This window comes from Lepidothrix coronata, unplaced genomic scaffold, assembly GCF_001604755.1.
Source record: "Lepidothrix coronata isolate B3197 unplaced genomic scaffold, Lepidothrix_coronata-1.0 Scaffold138, whole genome shotgun sequence".
NCBI classification, from domain to species: Eukaryota; Metazoa; Chordata; class Aves; order Passeriformes; family Pipridae; genus Lepidothrix; species Lepidothrix coronata.
The window spans coordinates 2,417,432-2,437,278 of record NW_016690318.1 but is presented as its reverse complement, the minus strand read 5'-3'; the positions used below and the strand labels follow the sequence as shown (position 1 = coordinate 2,437,278).

At 36.2% G+C, this 19,847-nt stretch overlaps 1 protein-coding gene across 1 annotated transcript in view; it reads left to right on the top strand.

The window, feature by feature from the left end:
• FMN1 (formin 1) overlaps window positions 1-19,847 on the top strand; it is a 130,359-nt gene that overhangs the window by 18,242 nt on the left and 92,270 nt on the right. The window contains exon 3 of the mRNA XM_017827387.1: window positions 2,944-3,005. Within this exon, the coding sequence (XP_017682876.1) occupies window positions 2,944-3,005 (62 nt within the window). The remainder of the gene's footprint in view (window positions 1-2,943; window positions 3,006-19,847) is intronic.

Here is a 19,847-nt window from a genome sequence, read left to right as displayed (position 1 = left end):
AGTTAAATGGAATTTGAGAACTCAGTAGTTTATAAAGCCTGACCTATATTTTATTCCAAATACAGACATCTTCTGTTAACATGTCCTTATTGTTTACTTTGCTGCTGTGATTTTACCAGTCTAAGCAGCATCCCAACACCATTGCATAAACTTTATTATTCTGTTGCCAACATATTAACAGACTTTTGGAGTTATTGGAATTCAATTATTCTTTCTAGTCAGATTCTTTACTGTTTTAATGATTCAAATTGCCATCTCTGTGTGCAGGATATTTTCTTAAGAAGTTAACTATCCATGTAGAATTCTACTAAAGAAAGGTGACTTCACAAAACATAGAAAAGGAGTGGACATGGGTTACTTTATATAATGCAAAACTATAAACCAGAGTGTGATTTCTTTTTCATTATAATGTCTTGCACAGAAAAATAAATGTTTACTTGAGAAGAATTAAAAGGGTACTTTGCTGGGTGTCAGCTTCTATCCAGTAGATACTGTCTTCTAGTTAAAAAGAATATAATGGCAAAAAGAATGAAAAGAAGCTTATGCTCTAGTATGTCAGTTTATATCATAGTAGATATGTCAATTTATGATGCACTTACTTTTATGCAGTAGCAGTGTTTAAGTAATTAATTAGGAGTATTAATTCTTATAATCTAGTACTTTATAAACATATTTTTAAGGCATAAGTAAACAATAAAAGAATTGCTATTCTGTACCTTACATCTGCTTTAGAACAAAATTTAAACAAAGCAATCTCTAGAACTTATTTCAGAGCTTTCAGCTAGAAGTAATGAAAAACGTGCTAAATTAAATACCTTTAAATGGTGGTATCTTGCAAAATGCCTGTCACAAAAATTACATACACTTAATATTTAAAAGATTTCTTAACTTTATGCTGTGTTAGATTTCATTCATGGGGATTCTTCCATCTTTCTCTGACTGCACAAACATTTGTGCCAAAATAAAAGTCAGCAGCAGAAGACTGGGAATGGGTAGATGTGAAAAATCTGCTTCTGGTGCTAGTGCAGCTCTATGTCAGCATATGTGAATTATGAGTCACCCAAATCCCAAAGAATTTTAAGCATGTGGCAGTCCTACATAGAAAGTCGACCTTTTGTTAAGATAGAGTTGTGTCCTTCTGTTAGCCAAACTAAGAACTGATTGTTAGCAGCATTTTCAAAGCCTGTTGTTTGCTTCAGTTATCATGTGACCTTGAAGAGCTAAACTTCAAGTCAGGATGTTCGTGAGGTTCATGCCCTGCAAACTGAGTGCTTAAGCAGCTGAGGTGACAGAAGGGTCATAACTTTTTCTGGGGACCTGAGGCAACAGTTTGTTAAGTCCTGTTTAGGTGAATGGATATGCAGAGCCCATGTCCAGAGGGAATATCAACCAGTCAAAGGAATTAACAGCAGAAAATTTAAAAGTTGGTAGACCTAACTGGTTGCGATTAGAGAAGAAGGAGAAGTTTAGATAGATACTATTACTAGCTGGAATCACCCAAGGTTTTTATTTCTTACCTTGTAAAATATCAATCCCTTTTCCTTTTGACTTTGTATTTCAATTCAGCTGCTTGCACATAGCTTCACCTGTGTTTGAAAAAAATAGTTTACATTAAAAGCTTTGATGTCATGCAGATTTCAGGGTGATGATGAAGTTATCTTTTCTTTCTTCTTTCCTTCATGTGCTCTGAAGAGAAAAAAATAAAAAAAAAAATAAAGAAAAAAAAGCACCTAAGCATTGGAATATTTTACTGCTCTGGTACTTTGGTCCATGCTTTGATACTTTAATGTTCTGCTACTGAATAAACCATACAAACTCCTTAGTGTTAGAGAACATTGACAGTAAAATTTAAATTCTTTGGACTATTTTTAATCCTTTTTTAAATTAGGATTTAATTCCTCTTTTAGTTGAGGAAGCAGAAGCCAAGCCAGGGAACTGGAAATACACTTCTGAATTTTTAATTTGGAAGCAGATAGAAGTGGGACTTTGATCATCTAAGAATGAACTCCAGTTGCTTGTTTAGGAGGGCTGTAGTTTCTGGGCCAATGTGTTATAGAAGACAGGCTTCTCTCAAACCATTACACCAGTATATCAAAAGTGCGTATTTTTCTTCATCTGGCCAAATGTATGGATTGAGGGGAGCCATAGCATGAGACCCAGGTTCTAGAGATCCATTTGGTGAATCTGCATCTTAACATTACAGCCATCACTAAACCTGCATAATCAATGCCCAGTCTTCTCATTTTTCCACTGCTGATTTGAATTTCTCTGGCTTTAAGTTTCATGCTTTTAATTATAATACCTTTGGATTTTGTTATATTCTCACTAAATGGAAGAGCTATCCTGTATCCTATTCACAGTATCCTGTGAAGATACTTATACTCTGTAATTAATCTTAATCTGATAGAATTTAGACAAAGAATTCTTTGTATTTCTTGCTGTTGGGTACCTTTCCAGGTCTTCATTTGCATTTGTGATTGCTACTTTATCCAGTTTGACTGTGTATAGTGATTGTATGTTTACAGTTCCATTTAAATCGTTATATTTAATGCATGTTATTTTATCATTTGGGGTGTGTGTGTGCATTCATGTGTATGTCATAATATTCTTATCAGTTCTACATTTATCTGCAGAACTCAGCCAAACTAAAGTTTCTTGTTGTTATTCCAGTCTGCCATATCTTCCCACAGTTTTCCCCTCTCAGCATGGAAGACCTCTTTTCTTTATCCTCTTCTCTCAGAAACACCATGGAAAATCTGGTCATGTGGTCATAGAAAAAAATGCTAATTACTGTGTTCAGATTTTCTTTTCCATCACCACTGTAAAAGGTCATTTATTTGAGAGCCTACATCTGCCTTCTGGACTCAGTAGTGTTGTATGAAATATACTATGCTGAAGATGGCACATTGTTTTCTGACTCGAATGTACTTTTTATTTTTACAGAGTACCAAGCTGCCATTTTGCATTTAAAGAGGGAACACAAAGAAGAAATTGAAACATTAAAGGTATACTTTTGTAATGATTTTTTTCTTTCCCTGACTCTAGTGCATTTTACAGATTTAAGTAGTGCAAACATACTTTCCATGAAATTGTTTCTTTCTAGAAGAACTAATTGTTTCTTTCCAGAAGTTGTTTTCAGTTGACTGCCAACTCAGCTAAAATTGATCTTAATCTATAAAATCTATACAAACACTCATATATGATGGGAAAAAGCAGTTTTACATGTTTCCTGTTTATAGTTTTCCTTAATGCTGTGCTCCTAAATTCTTCCCTCTAACTCAGCAGTGCAGTACTTCTACATTGGTACTGGCATTTAACTACTCGATCTTGCTCAGTGAAACATAGTTCTGTAGAAACAGTTTAACAGTTTTCTGTAATTTTAGAATGAAAAATAAGCATTTGTGAGACTCTCTGAAGTTTTGCATTGGGCACTCTGTACTGATGTTTCCTTTTTTAAAGTGTAAACTCAACCAACTAATTGTCAAAATCAGAAATAACACAACTTAGTGTTAAAACTCAGTTTCCTTTGGCATGATTGACTGTGCTAAGCAAAGTGAAATATTACAAGGAAATGTTTTTATCATAAAAGCAGAAACTTAGATGGCAGTATAAGTGAATTCGATGAACACCCCTGGTTTAAAATATATAGCATCTTCCTTTTCTCATCAGTTATGATATATTCTTGAGCACAGCTGCACAGTGTTCTAATACAGGTCCATATGCTAAATCCTTAGTATACAGGTCATCAGTTACAAAACATTCTGTATTTCCTTTGTCATCATTAAGGCAAATAGAATGGAAAATAAACATTTAAAAACACAGAGATTCTGATAATTGAGCACACTGATACAGTGCCTATGTCAGCAGATCACATAGAGTAATCATCAGACTAGCACAAGTACAGTATTTGTATTACACAGTGTTTATGTCTTTGTGCCTGCACAAGGGCCAGGACCTAATGGACGTAAAACCTATGAAGTTGAGAAAGCTCAGTGAGGTCTTTGAGTAGGTAGGTGTGGAATAAGGTAGCAGCTTGTGGAGTGTGCAGCATCTCTTAAAATTCAGCACAGGGAAATGCAAGCTAGCACTAAATACAACAGTAACATACAATAAATATTATCAGTAATAACTGTTAAAAAGAAGAGTGTTACTTTCCCACACAAGAACAGTGGATGGATCCAAGGGCGATTTATTCATTTTGAGAGGATATTTCATAGAATACATAGTCTCAGTGAGAGAGTAAACTGCGTGCTTCTCCAGCAACCCTGGAAATAGTAGCAGCAGAAGAGACAGGTATTGGTAGGCATCCATGAAAAATCACACATCTCTCCGATGACACCTTTCATGAAAATAATGTTCCTCTTGAGTATTTTGTCTTCCATAAAAGTACATTTGAAAAACACAGGAGGAGAAGTAGATACTGTGATTTGCTGCTCATACCTTTGAATGACATAAACATGTAGCGGTAGCGTCCTTGTATAACAAGGAATAACGATGCTCTCATGCGATGGTGTGGTCGAAGAGAGTTTATTCAAAACTCGCGCTCGCTTTTATCCTTACATGTCATGTGACTTTCTTAACCAACCAGTTTACTAGTTTTGGGGCATGCTCCTTGGGCTCTGCACCTGGGCACATCCCCTGTGCCCTCAGACACGCCTCCCACATAAACATTCACTTTATCCGGGTTATTTGAGTTTTTCTCAAATTTCATATCTTATTGATAATTGTGTTTATATATTGTGTTGTTTAGTAGTACAGAAATTGTGAGTGGGTTGTTTCCAGAAGTGTGAAATCCCGATGTAACGTTCAACACCATAAAATCTCACCATTCTATATATGTATGTAAATAGAATTAGGAAAGAGATAACATGCAAATATCTGCTGTCCATGATTAGTAGAAAATCTACGGAGTTTTAGCAGCTATGTCCTACAGATCATGTTCATCTTCTTATATTTCAGTTATTTGGCAATTATTTTATGTTGGAAACTACACTGTGTAGTTTCAAAGGCAAATTACAAGAGGTGATATAAATGTTTTGTAGGCCTTCAGGTAACGGCAGTGAAGCGAAAGGTCTGCATCATGATGATCAGAAAAATAATTTATTAAGAGAAAGAATACCTGTGTTTATTGTATATGAGACATAATTCTAACAGATTTTTTAATTTGCATTTTGGAGTTATTCATAAGTTAATGGAGACTGTGCACTGTGTTTGTAAGTTTGTAAGATTGATCATTCCTGAGATACAAAGTGATCTTTCATTTTACAATATAGATAGACATAAAAACCTTCCTGTACCAAAGACCAGTTGAATATCCTGTCCCCAACAGCGACCAGCAGTGGGTGCTTAGAAAATATATAGAAGAAATGCTGACTGAAAGAGTAATGTCTTCTTCCTGTAGGGTGCTTTTTGTTTTGTTTGGGGTTTTCTTTTGGCAGTTCTGAGTGTCTTCATTGTCTCTTCCTTGTTGCTTCTACTTCCATTGCCTTCATGCCCCTTCCTCATCACTGTATCCAGGAGGAAAACTATTATTTTCCATAATCTTGCCAGGCAAGATTATGAGACTGATTGGCCTGTAGTTCCCTGGGTCTTTTTTTTTTTCTTTTTAAAAATGTGTTATGTTTCCCTTTTTCCAGTCTGTGGAAACTTCACCGGACTGTCATGACTTCTTAAATATAGCCACTTCCTCCGCCAGTTCCCTCAGGATCTGCAGATGCATCTCATCAGGTGCCATGGACTTGTGCACTGTCAGGTTGCTTAGATGGTCTCAAACCTGATCTTCTCATACAGCAGGCGGTTCTTCATTCTCCCAGTTCCTGCCTTTGCCTTCTGCAATTTGGGCATTGTGACTGGAACACTTACTGGTGTTCCAAAGCAAGAGTTGTTGAGGACTTCAGCCTTCTCCATATCCCAAGTAACCAAGTCTTCTGTTTCTTCCCAGAGAGGGCCCACATTTTCCCTAGTCTTCTTTCTTTTATCACCGTTGTACCTATAGAAGCTTTTCTTGTTGCCTCTGATGACTGTGGCCAGATTTAATTCTATCAGGGCTTTATCTTTCCTTACCAGATCCCTGTCGGTTTGGACAGTTCCTTTACAGGAATTGTCCAAGTAAGCTCTGTAGGAGCCACCCTTGGTAGGCTTCCATTTTGTATTTGAGTTTGTCCAGGAGCTCCTTGTTCATTCACGCAAGACTCCTGACATTTTTGCTTGACTTTGTTGGGATGCATCACTTCTGAGGTTGAAGGAGGAGATCCTTGAATATTGACCCACTTTCCTCTGCCCCACTTCCCTCCAGAGCTTTATCCCATGGTACTCTACCAGGCAGGTTTCTGAAGAGGTGAAAGTCTCCTCTCCTGAAATCCAAGATACTGAGCTTGCTGTACGCCCTCCTTGCTACCCTAAGGATCTTAAACATCACCATTTCATGGTCGCTGCATTCCAATCTTCCCTTGAGCTTCAGATTCTCCACCAGCCCCTCCTTGTTCATGAGAACAAGGTCCAGCATAGCACCTCTCCTCAATGACTCCCCTATGACTTGGAGAAGGAACTTACCATTGACTCATTCCAGGAACCTCTGGAGTTGCTTGTGTCCTGCTGTGTTGTCCCTCCAGCACAGGGACAACACAGTTATCAGGGTGATTGAAGTCCCCCATGAGGACTGGGGTTTATCAACAGGGCTTGTGAGCAGATAGGCTGCTCCTATCTGTCTGTAGAGGGCCTTATTTGCTCAGTATTCCTGGTCTAGTGTCCTGTAGCAGACCCACACTATAACGTCACCTGTCCCTGCCCTTCCTTTATTTCTGACCCGTAAGATTTCGGTTGCCTCCTCATCCATCCCCAGGCTGAGCTTCATGCCCTCCAACTGGTCACTGACATAGAGGATAACACTGCCTCCTTGTCTCCCTAGAGGTGAGGGCTACCTCCCCTACCTGTTCTTCCTAAGAGCCTGTATCCTTCCATTCCCAACACTGCAGTCATAGGGGTCATCCTAGCACATATCCAAGATGCCGATAAGATGCAATGCCCTGCAGACGTGCACGTCTCTAAACTCTTGTTCATTTCCCATGCTATCTGTAGAGTCATTTAAGTTGGGCCTCCAGTGAAGCTGACTTGCTGGCTGGAGTGGCTGGAATTCCTTTGTGTTGCTCTTAAGGTGCTCTTCTGTTGAGCTGTGACCCCTCTTCAAGCTCTGGACATCAAACTGGTACATGTGGGATGATTTGAGGTTCCCCTCTCCCAGCAACTTCAGTCTAAAGCCCTGTTCACCAGCTTGGCAAGCCTATAACTGCAAAGTTCGTTCTTTAAGTCACCAGCATTTGCACTGGAATGGAATGCATTAGAGAAGGCTAAACTTTTTCTGTATACTGTCTTTCTTGTAGCTTTTCATTATTTGAAGGAAGGGAAGGAATTATTTCAATATAAAAAAATATTCATTACCATATACTGGTGTACAATATTGTATAATGTGAAGTATGGAACTTTACATTATAAAATTTCATATGGGAACATATAATAGAGAAGGAGAATTGTGTTGTGATTTCATGTAATAACTTGTTGCATTTTATTCTTTAGGGTATAACAGAAAAATGGTAGATACCCCAATTATTGGAAATACTTGGATTAAATATATGTAGTGGCTTTTAAGTGAGAGATAATTCACTAACTAAAGTTTATTCTTTAGTAATAAGAAGTGTCCTATACCTTTGTACTGTTTCTTTTTGTAGTTATTGTCTTTCTTGAGTGTGTGAATGATAATTCCTAATGGATTTTATTTTTTAGGATTCGTTATCACTGTGTTCATTTCTTATAACTTCATATGGAATACCCAGAGTGCAACTAGAGCTTTACCCATATCACTAGTTTGTAGAGGTTCATGCTGAATCTTTAAGACAGTGAAATTGCAGTGAATGTAGAAGTCCTGAAGGATGTACAATCACTGGATAGGGAGAGTGAATGACAGTACTGTATTTTGCCATCTTTGTGTTATCACCAAAACTTGGAAGTGTTCTTCCTTTTTTTGATGTCACTTGAAATCAATTTTAGTCATGTAGTGTGCATACTAAGTTTACAACACGTATTATACCAAGTCAGTTATTGATGAATCTCTACCATCTCATAATGGATTAACAATCTGCATAACTCATAATTTAAAGGTTTAGTTAATGTATATAATTCAACTGAATCATCCACATGAGATAATGTTTAGAAAGGGTAATGTACTTGCTACATTCAAAGGATTTCTTGAATTTTTCTTTTAAAATTTACAAAAAAAAAAATATTTTTAAGATATGAAACTACTTCTGTTCTCCAATGTTAAATGTTTTGCTTTTCCTGCTTGTGCCGCTAGATGTCAGCTAAGTGTTTCAGAAGCAGTTCCCAAAAGATGTCACAGTTCCTCTGTACATGTGCAAATTTCATACTTCTAAACTGTGAGAGTATGTGTGTTGGTGACATCCTGACCACTGTTTGTGTATCTGACACAGTCTTAGTTTTAGGTCAGAAATTAACTTGCACATTATGGAGCTAGAATTGAAGTTGCTCAATAGATAAGTAATCACCTTCATAGTATTTTCCCTACAGAGCCAAGTCTTTAGTGTCTAATAACCAACTCAGAAAATGAGAACGATTTAACATTAAATCAAAATAATGTAAATAGACTACTGACTTCTGAAAGAAGGGAATGTAGTTGAAGGCAGTATTCTGATTGCAGTGCTTAATATTTAACCCAGTACATAGCTGCACAAGGGTGCAGCATACTTTTTTTTCTCTAAGTTTATTTCATAAAGTGAGTAAAAATTTAAGTTTTTTCCCTAGTATCTCCTTGTTCCCTTTAGCACAAGGGTACCAAATGTCCCTTCATCTTCAGTTACATGGAAGTTTAACACTGCTTTTGGAAGATAGAATCAAAGTCCTAAGCTATTCTGTAACCCTGTACACTATGCGTGAGTCTTTTTCTCCAATACAGGTTGTTAGGCTTCCACCAACTCACTATATCTTTTACATATTTCCTAACTGAGAATAATAGCATCTTTAGCTATTAATCACAGGTTTTTATAATAATAATATCACATGATGCATGTCACATAATATACTGTAAGAAATAATAACTATAGATAACTTAAAAATGATGGGATAAACATTATATAATAAAATAATATTTCTATGTATCTCAAAGTATGTTATGAAAAATTTTAGAAAGAAATACCTGTATGGTTACATCTAACACAGTTATGAACAAACTTAAGAAATAGTGAATGGTAATGCAGCTGGTGTAAAACTGCCCATGACATTATGAAAAAACAAGCTGGCCTCATTTAGAGAAGAATGTATCATGAGGTGTTCATAGTGACCTCTGTGGCCTCCTTGGTAATGTTTGCATTTTTGCTTTTTTGTGAAGGTTCCAAGAGCTGAAATGTAGAAGTGGCTAGAAAGTAATTTCCTTTTCACAGAAGAACTTGTTAACTTTGAAAACAATTTCATATCATAAATTGAAATTAAAGACCAGTGCCTCAAAGTGACCCAGAAAATGTTGAAAAATGTGGAAGAAAAAGGAATGTGAAAGGGAAAGTCACAGACCAGTCAAAATGATCTGATAATTTAAAAATTATTTATTTTTGTACTGAGACCAAAAAGACATAAAAACATTTATGTTTTTATAAAGTAATAAACTTTTACCTTTGTGATGACCTTTTCATCCTTTTACAAAGCTGTTTTTCTGTGTCTTGTGCTTCATGAGTCCATTCCTGGCTCTGTGTCTTTTCACTTTCCCATTCATTTTTCCTCATGGTCAGTATGCTTACATTTATGAATGCTTCCACTGATCTTTAATTATAACATGAGTATAACAAAAGGTGTTGCATTTTGAAATTTGTAATTCAGCTGTGGGAGGCAATGGTGAATAGTGTTGAAAGCTGTTGTATGTCAGAATGCTTATGAAAATATCTGTTTTATAGAAGTGGGTGATTGCAGTTTTATTTTGACAATTTAAAATATCTTTTACTTACATGTAAACGTAAAAATTTCATTTCGGCTTCAGAAATTACATCAGAAATTAGATGTTTTAACACCAAATCAAAAAGTTTTACAGTATTTTAATTTGTCTAAATCTTCTCTTTTGTAGATAGTCTATTACAGCAAGTTCTCTTTGAGCAGATTGAATTGAAAAAAAGTCTGACCGGGATACTCTCAGGGATCTTTATTATTCCTTTGTGGAAAAAAAGAAATTTTTAGAGTTTTTTTCCTCTCTTCTGTTTTGTGTGTACAAATTTGAATTCTTGCATGGGATAGGGATGTCATGATTTGTCAGCAGTCACTATGTTTAGAAATCTACTATTAAAATATGGGGGTCAGTGACAAATAGTGTTGAAAGCTTTATATGCCACAGTACCTAAAACATCTAACTAATGGATATATGCTGAGTTTTGGTGATAAAATTTTGCTTTAGGATGCTGAGATTGTTGCTTTTAACTTCTGAAAGATGATATGCATCCATAAGGTGGCTTGCTGCTTTTAGTGTTCTCTGCTGGATTTTCATATCCCAGCTTGCTTGTGCAGAAGAAAACCTGTATCATGTATGCTGCTTGGTCTGGTGGAGTTGCAGCTCAAAGGAGCAGCCAAGGTCAGCAAGGGTTTATTGGTCTTTCCTAATGAGCTGTTCAGGCTTTTCAGCATTTCCATGTGGTGAACTGATGAAGGTCTCCCAGCTTGTGGTTAATTATTGATACTAATCTCGCCTAACTTGAAATGTTTCAGTCTTCTGTGTTTAGCTGCTAAATGTATGGTTTCACCACTGTGTGTGTACTGTGTGCCTTTATGAATCTTCTTCTTGGTTACTTTGTCGTCCGGAAGGAATTTTCCCTGTTTGCTGCAGAGCCTTTCTGCAGTGCAAGAAAGGAAAACATAAAGATTGGAAAAACATAACATTTTTGAGAAAGAAGAGACTGAAGTCCTATTAAATTGTTGAGCTCCTAAGGCTCCCAGACAATGGCAGCAACATTATCTCAAAAGTATGTATTTCCTAAAATTCTGAAATCCCAGCAGGAGAAAGATCTCCCTATAATGAAAAATCTGCATAGCCAGTGCTAGAGAAGGTGGAATTGCAGACTAGGGAATGATGGTAAAGGACAGGAGCAATAAAACAATAATTTTCTACAGAGTGCATAGCAGCATGCAAAGAACACTTAATCTCTTTGAAACTGCCTGTTGACAATTGCATCTTCATTCAGAAAGGAAGCTTGGAGCGATTCTTCTTGATGTATGAAGATATTCCCCAGTTCAGTGCTTAATTTTGTTTTAAAAACTTGCACATTTTAATAGCTGTATTCATTTCATATTCTGTAATCAATTTCTTGATGAAGTTTTAAGCATTTCTTCTGTGCACAAATAGTTATATTAAGCAAAATTCTCCCACTTCTCCTCCTCCATTGACTTCCTATTTTTCATATTTTTGATGAAGTGTGTGCTTTTCATCCTTATTTTCCTTTAATCATGTGTTTACATTGTGATTACTTTCTTATCAGATAGCTTGAATATCGAGGAAGATTCTTCTTTTGTTATGTTGTAGGCTTTTTCACTGCTACTTGCCGTACTGCCATTCTCATATTTTCGATGCAATTTCACTATGACAACTTCAAATGTTTAAACCTCATGTCAGCTGCAGAATGCTGTTAATTCCACATGTTGATCTGAGGATTTCCCTGATTATTTAAGAAGTTACCGCAGACCATATTCCCTGTATTGAAAACAGTGAAAGTCTCTGTAACTCTGTTTCAGCACATAGATATTGTATTATATAGTCCAAATGTGCATAGAGCAAGATAATTTATAGCCTTAAAACTTCAGAAAGACTGAGTTCCTGCTCAAATTTAGACACTTTGCAAAACACTCTGCTTAATTAGGGCTAAAATGAAACTCTTAAAAAAATTTCATTATAACTCGCTACATTTTTCATCATTTGTGAAAATTAATTTTTCTCATCACCTTGAATAAATATGTTACACGCTCAGGAGAAGAAGTAGAATACATACTTTGAACATTATGACATTATTTTGACAGACTTGGAAGACTTCTGTAACAAAGGAAAAATTGTCTGTAAGAGAAATTAAGTGAAATGATCATGGGATTATAAATGCCTATTAAAATTAAGTAGTATCAAAGTTACCATTTTGATTTCAAAAATATGTACCCCATACCTCCATGCCAGAATTATCTGTACTTTGAAGTTTACTACACCAGATATTTGTTTAAATCTAATAGCTTTAAGCCATTCGTCTGAATGAAATATGTAATTGCATCTATTACATCATCGTCTCGTGTTGAACAAACTGTTAATTGCCATTTCCACGGAACCACCAAAGATGTTATAAAATAACACTGGACGAAAACTAAGTTTCACTGATTAATGAGTGCCACAAGTTACTCTTAGTTAGGAGGGGATCACCCTTCCAACTATGCTTTCGAAAAGAAAGCCTGTCTTCTGACCCTTTTATTGATAGTTAGGCAATGTGAAAGAAAACCCAATGGAAATCAAAGCAGACATTAAGAGCTGGACATATGTATGGAGATGTGAGAGCTAGAATTTTAGGAAAAGTGGTGAGTAAGAATACTAGGACTGGTAGTCCTAGAGATCTGAGACAAGCAAACTGAAGGGCAAAAGAAGTAACCTGGAAATTAAGATAGAAAACAGTAGGAGGTAGATTGCAGAGACTTGAGCCTGGGCATCACGATAAAGGTTTTACTTATATGTAAGCAATTTTCCCCAGAATATTATCCTAGAATGAATACCTTCCATTCAGTATTTGATTTTATTTTTGTTGGTCAGTTAGTAATACCCTCCCTTGTTTATTAATCAAAATCTAATCTGAATATAGATAGTTTCACTGTGTTTTTTTCTAGTGTCCTAAGTTTTAATTTGTCAGGATGTTTTCTAAGTATAAACTGGACTTTATAATATGTGTCAGGGTAACCATGTATTCCTGTTATTCATAGTTTATGCACAGAGACCTAAGATGTAACAAATTTATTGGGATGCTTACAGTTGCATATATGTTCAATCACAGTTCGTTTTTAATGTACATTGCAATTATAAATTGGATCCCAGAATCTCAAGATAGTTGCTTATTAAAGAAGGTGACCACTTGAGGACAACTGACTAAAGTGACTTGTGACTCTTATTGCATTTTGCAGTTTGAGAAAGTATAGAATCTGCTTTTCCAGGTCAGCACTATCATGTCTTTACTACAATACTGTAGTGTCTCTCCCTGTGAGTCTGTGCTTTGTTCTTATATCTTTCAGCTTCAGCACACATAATGCAGAAGTCTTAAAATCTTGCTGCTATTTCATTATACAGTTTTTAATTTTTGTCTGGAATAACTCCCATCTGAATGAGATACTGGCTGTGTCGAAGAGAAAATTTCTGTGTAGCTGCATTACTTGGACACTTGATGGAGAGGGATAAAATTGAGGTTGTTCTGGTTGTTCCCGTTTGAGTAATGGACCAAAGCTGGGGTTTTTTAAGACATTTCTGTGTGTACAATATTTTCCTCAAAGCCATGATGGGAAAGTCTAGAATAGTGTGATGATGTATAATTAGCACGTAGTATAAGTTAGTTTAAAGTAGGTATATTTTTTACACAGAGTCATTTCCGTAATTAATGTTATACTTCTCTTTATCCATGTAGAATCTCTGGAGTTCATAAGCTGTATCTTAGATAAGTGTACTAGTATCTTTATCTGCTAAGTGTAACATAAACATTTCTACAAAGTTAAAAAGGTTAGTAGTAAACACAGTGTTGGGTTTTCTTCTACCTGTTACCTGCTTGGTGAGTATTTAAAGACCATCTTCTGGTTTTACCAGTGAAGTTCATGGCAGTATCTGCAGAACTGGAAGCTTCCTGGTCAAAGTAAGATAGAAGTCATGAAAGATAAGCTTGTGTGGTGGGTATCTACTCATAAACTTTGCCTTTACAAGGATATTTGCAGTTTGCATTTTCTCTTTAATCGTTGTAATTGAGGCGAGTATTGTCAATATGAAAAAAATCTTTTCTATAATGAGGTTGTGAGGAAAGAAATGGTTTGTTTGGGTTATGTTACGTTGTATGTTCCACATTTTCCTATCATAGAAAATGTGTGATGTAATGAAAACTGTTGGTTTTCGAATGTGAAGCCGAATGTGAAATTACCTCTGCCTTAATTTCCTTTGCTATAGAAAAAGAGCTAGTAGTTTTTTAGTATAATATGTTTTAGGTTGAAGGAAGGACTGATTCACCAAGCAGTCAAGTTGTTTTGACATGCAGAATTTGCTCTCTGTAACACATGAGGAATGTGATAATTGTAAGCATCAGAGGATTCATCTTTTAGGTGAATATATTTCTTAAAGTAAAATTGAATCTCTGTTGTTTTTTTGATATCTGGTTTCAAAAAGGCCTCAGAAAATAATTTCCCTCCATAGCTAGGAAGTGAATGGCTTGCTACACCTCAAAATCTTTTTGTTGTTTTGATTGCACATGTGAACTCTGTATATCAGTGGAAAGGCTAGTCATATCTAAAAATTCTTAGAACCTTTAGACAAAAATGATGTTCATTATGCAGAATAAAAATCATCTGTTTCTAAAAGTGTAGAGCTACTTTTTTATTATTCTCATAGCACTATTTGGCTGAATATTTCCCACTGAGAAGTATTCATTGCTGTCTGTTATTCTTCTATAAATATGTAAGTTTAACTTTGGTTACTGTTTTCCATGTGCTGTACTGATAATACTTTTTGCTTCAACTTTTACCTAAACAAAATAATTGGTTGAAACTTAGCAAAATGTGATCTATATCATTGCTCTCCTATGTAGTTACAAGGCTTTGTTATAATGGCTTAATCTTGTAGTTTGGTTGCCAAAGAAATTAATTATTTATACTGTGAAGCAATGTTGACAGTAAACTCTCCTTTCCACCCCCTCTCAAAAAGAAAAGGAAGAAAAGAGAAGAAAAACAAGGTTGCATTACAATTCTGGCAACATCAGCCACACTAATAAAATCAAATTCAATGTTGGTTTACGACTTTGAATTTATGTGACTGCACAGGATCAAAGGATTTGTATCCCACTGGACTGCAAGGTCTGTAGTTCATGGCAAAAAAACTCATCAAAAAGAACATTTTAGTAGTAGGGCTTTTCATTTTAATCAGCCACAGTAATAAAAAAGCTGTTAGGTGTCCAAAAACATTCTCCCAAGATCAGAGACAACTTGCTCTCTATTACAATCAGTTCTCTTATTGGATCCATACTGCCTCTGTAGTTTTTGTCACTGAAACTTCATCTTCAGCTTGTTTTCAGCCATTTTTTTACGTTGTTTTCACATTTTACATGCCAAAGCATTCTATGTGTCGGTAAAAATAATGATTCATGTAATTTCCCTGGCAATTGAGAAATACTATAACTTATTTAAAGTAAATTACCATCAAAACATATGATTAAATAATATATAATTTTAATAAGAGCTCTATATTTCTATGTATTGTATTTAAAAATATTCTAGTAGCAATATTAGGGGTTTTTTTTCTCCTTGCATATAGTCTTCTGAACACCACCACAAAGAATTGGTATTAGTATTTTTGTATCTATACAGACGTGGTAACTGAGGGTGTCCTAAGACTGAGAGAGCAGCTGCAAGTGAGAAGCAGAGTAGGGAAGTAACTACAAAGTTTGTGATAGGAAATGAATGTTTGGATTTTGCATATTAATTGTTCGTGGTCCTAGTTCAACAAAAGTTTGAAATAAATTTTTAGCTGATGGCATGGTTTCCTTCTTTTGTTAGCTTTGCCTCAGAGAAATTATATCCAATATATCATTTACATTTATTAGTGTGTTGCATACTGAGTTGCCTCATTTCATTCTGCAGAATTTAAATATTTAACAGAGCTTAACAATATTTAGAGATTTTACCAATTAAATTGTCCACAAAAATACCAGTTTTCGTAGAAATTTATGGGTAGGTCTCAATTTAGCTGGATACCCCATTTTTACATATTAGGTAGGATTTATTTTTCCTAGCATAAACTAGCTTACATTTAGAAAGAATCAACACAGTCACTTTCTGCAAGGATCACTACCTTTTGCATGGTGTGACAGGTAGCTGCTGTACACTAATTTTTTGCAAATTCAAGTGGGTATAGTATTACTTTCTCTATTCTAATTCACTACAGACTAAGATACATGCAGGCTTAAACTGGTTTTTGTCAGCTGAATATTTTCATGGGCTTATTATTTTAAAAACAGTCCTTCAAATGAACAGAAACTTTAGTATTAGTGGGAATTTTATAAGTTACCTACCAAACATTTTAAATCTACATAAAATTCCAAATTATCTACTGTTAATATTTATTTATTAATAACCTGAAATTTGCTCCTTTAAGCACATGTTAACAGTTGGCTTTATTAAGTCCTATTTAGTCTAGTTTTTAAGAGTTTTTTTATCATTTATCTCAAGGGAAGACATTGCTTTGCAAGTGTGTCTATGGTGAGAAGTTAGTGAATCCAAGCCATTAATAGTTTTCTGTTTGATATATATCATAGAATCAACTGGGTTAGAAAAGACCTCCGAGTCCATCAAGTCCAACCCTTGATCCAACACTGCCGTGGTTGCTAGACCATGGCACTAAGTGCCACATCTCATCTTAAAAACCTCCAGGGACAGAGACTCTACCACTTCCCTGGGCAGCCCATTCCAATGTCTGATTACTCTCTCTGTAAAGAATTTCTTCCTAATATCCAACCTAAACCTCCCCTGGCACAGCTTAAGCCAGTGCCCTCTTGTCCTACTGCTGGTTGCCTGGGAGAAGAGACCAACCCCCACCTGGCTACAACCTCCTTTCAGGGAGTTGTAGAGAGTGATGAGGTCTCCCCTGAGACTCCTCCAGGCTGAACAGCCCCAGCTCCCTCAGCCTCTCCTCATAGGACTTGTGCTCCAGTCCCTTCACCAGTCTAGTTGCTCTCCTCTGGACCTGCTCCAGCACCTCAATATCCTTCCTGAACTGAGGGGCCCAGAACTGGACACAGTACTCCAGGTGTGGCCTCACCAGTGCTGAGTACAGGGGAAGAATCACTTCCCTGGACCTGTTGGCCACACTGTTCCTGATCCAGGCCAGGATGCCATTGACCTTCTTGGCCACCTGGATGGATCCATGCTGGCTCCTGTTCAGCTTCCTGTCAATCCAAACTCCCAGGTCCCTTTCTGCCTGGCTGCTCTCCAGCCCCTCTGTGCCCAGCCTTTAGCACTGCAGGGGGTTGTTGTGGCCAAAGTGGAGGACCCGGCACTTGGCCTTGTTGAACCTTATCCCATTGGATATCAGACCATTGGATCCCATTGGAATCAGACCATCTATCCATGTCAGATACAATAATTTAGATTCCAGTGAGATTGCTCTGTGGGCACTGAGGTTCCACAGTAGAGTACATAATGTAGCAGGTGCTGAAGTGGACACAATAGGATCCATAACTGTGGAGTATGCTGTGGAGTACAATGGACATTATTAGAGGTACTTTTCCCTATATTTGGATTCATAATGTTTGCAGGATCTTGAGAGATTACCAAGAAATTTCAAGGGCACGTCTAATTGTTTTATTAGAAGTTATGGAGAGGAGGAGGGATGTACCCATATTAAGGGGGTTGATCTGAATAAAGTGACATGTATATAGGATGGCTGTAGGAAAAGAAGAACTAGAGATGAGCTGTTGTGAGCTATGCATTGTATAACAGAATTCTCCAAGTAAGTTAATTTGTGTAATCTAAAATGATTGGATGGTAGTTCTTAACAGGGAACGGACTGAAGGGAAGATATGTATATGTGCAGGAAAGAAAACCTAGATTATTTTTAAGTTGATGAAAACATTTACAGAGCAGACACAAAGCAATCAGGATGAGGAAAGCAAATTTTAGGCAATCTGGGAATCACTCTGTGAGGAGAGAGGAGAAGAGTGCAGAACATTAGAAGAGAATCGAAGGCCCACAAAGAGCTGGAGGAGGAGATGCTGGAGCTTAGAAGAATATAGGACTTTGTGCAGTCTGTAATGTAAGGGGTGGTTTGTATCTCGTACAGAATAGTCTCTTGAAATGTGTAGTCCTGGTCAGAAAACATCTACAGTGTCCTTGTACCATAGATCTGCTTTGCAGGGCTATTCATACTCCTCCAATAGTGATAAAAATGAAGGTATGTTTGTTACCTTTTGCTTACGTGGTCACTGAAAGCTTAGCAGTAATGAGAAGGAATCATAGAATATGCTGAATTGGAAGGGACCCATCAGGGTCATTGAGTCCAACTCGTGGCCCTGAACAGGACACCCCAAGAATCACAGCGTGTGCCTGATTTAGTTCCCACTCCCACTGTATTCCACTGTCAGCAGACTTAATAAGTTCCAGTTGTGGATTTATTTGGGGTTTTTTATACGCTCATGGAACATATATTAAAAAAAAACCAAACAAACAAACAAAACCCCCAGCTATTTCTTATTCATTGTCTTCATAGACCCACTAGACTCAATAAGTACAAATGCACTGGCCAAAAGCTTGCAAATCTTCTGAAAGGCACTTCATGTTGGAGACAGGCACACAGGCTTTGCAACTGAAAGGATGTTATGGCTATTGTAGATTCTGGGTCTTGAAAAATGGTAAAGAGGAGGAAGGCAGATAAAGAATCAAATTGTTGAAGAATGGCATTTAATTTAGGAGAAAAATAAATTTATAGTAATACAAAAAAGCGAAGGATGTCAACAACCCTCTAATGAATATGGTAATTTCAGTGACATTTTCTATGTAGTATACAGTTGAATATGTGTAGAAGATGAAATGGGAAAGACAGAGATAAAAACAGCACTGGGGAAGAAGTTAAGGGAACAAAGCAATGGGGTAATACAACTGACATACTAGGAGGAAGAAGACACGCTAGGAGGGAGGAGAGTGAAGAATAGCTGAAGGTGTTAATAAATGTATTTTAAGATTGCAGGACCGAGTCTATATAAAAGAAGTATTCAAAATGTGTTATAAATGCAAACTAATTCGGAAATGGCATGAACGTGTTACTGGCTATATCCAGAATAGTTTTGACTGAAACTGGAACAGTGAATTGAAAGAATATTAGAAACATAAACGTTCAAGAAAATGTAAGGATATGTTAATTTAAACATTCACCATAAAAATGACATGCTTGATTTGAATGTTCTTGCAGTAGAGAAAGCAGGTATCATTCTGTTAATACCTTCAGTTTCTCATTGATTTTTTGTATTCAGAGAAGGGCAGTTTGCTGGTTTTGAAGTTTTTCTAACAAAGGATAAGAAAACACTAGAAGTAAGAGCAGATGGAGTACAAAACAGGGCATTTCTCAAAAGTAATTTTTCCTTAGACTGCCTTTAAATGTCTACTTGTATTGAATGTATTTCTTTCTCGCACACTCATTCAGTTGTTCATTTACCTGTTTTTTTTCTAAACATGATATATATTTTCAGAGTAAATATTTAAATTATCAAACTTAAAGTGAATTAGTGCTTAAAATGTTATGTGAATTTTAAGTCATTTGTAGGCCTATATATAGGAAATAATGCACATGATATTTAAAAAAACATGTCTATGTTGCAGTGTAAGTAGGTATATTTTAATTACGTGCTATGCCAATAATTTTGTATTTCAAAATTGCTAGCTACAATACTTTATTTCTTTCTCAACTGCATAAATGCCAATAGTTGTTAAATAACTAAATATTCAGAAATATATAGCAAAACAGTGTAGTGTATACCTGCCATGGTCACATTTCCCACAACTACTTTTGCTACGTTTCCTCTATATGTATTTAATATTTTTAAATTAGA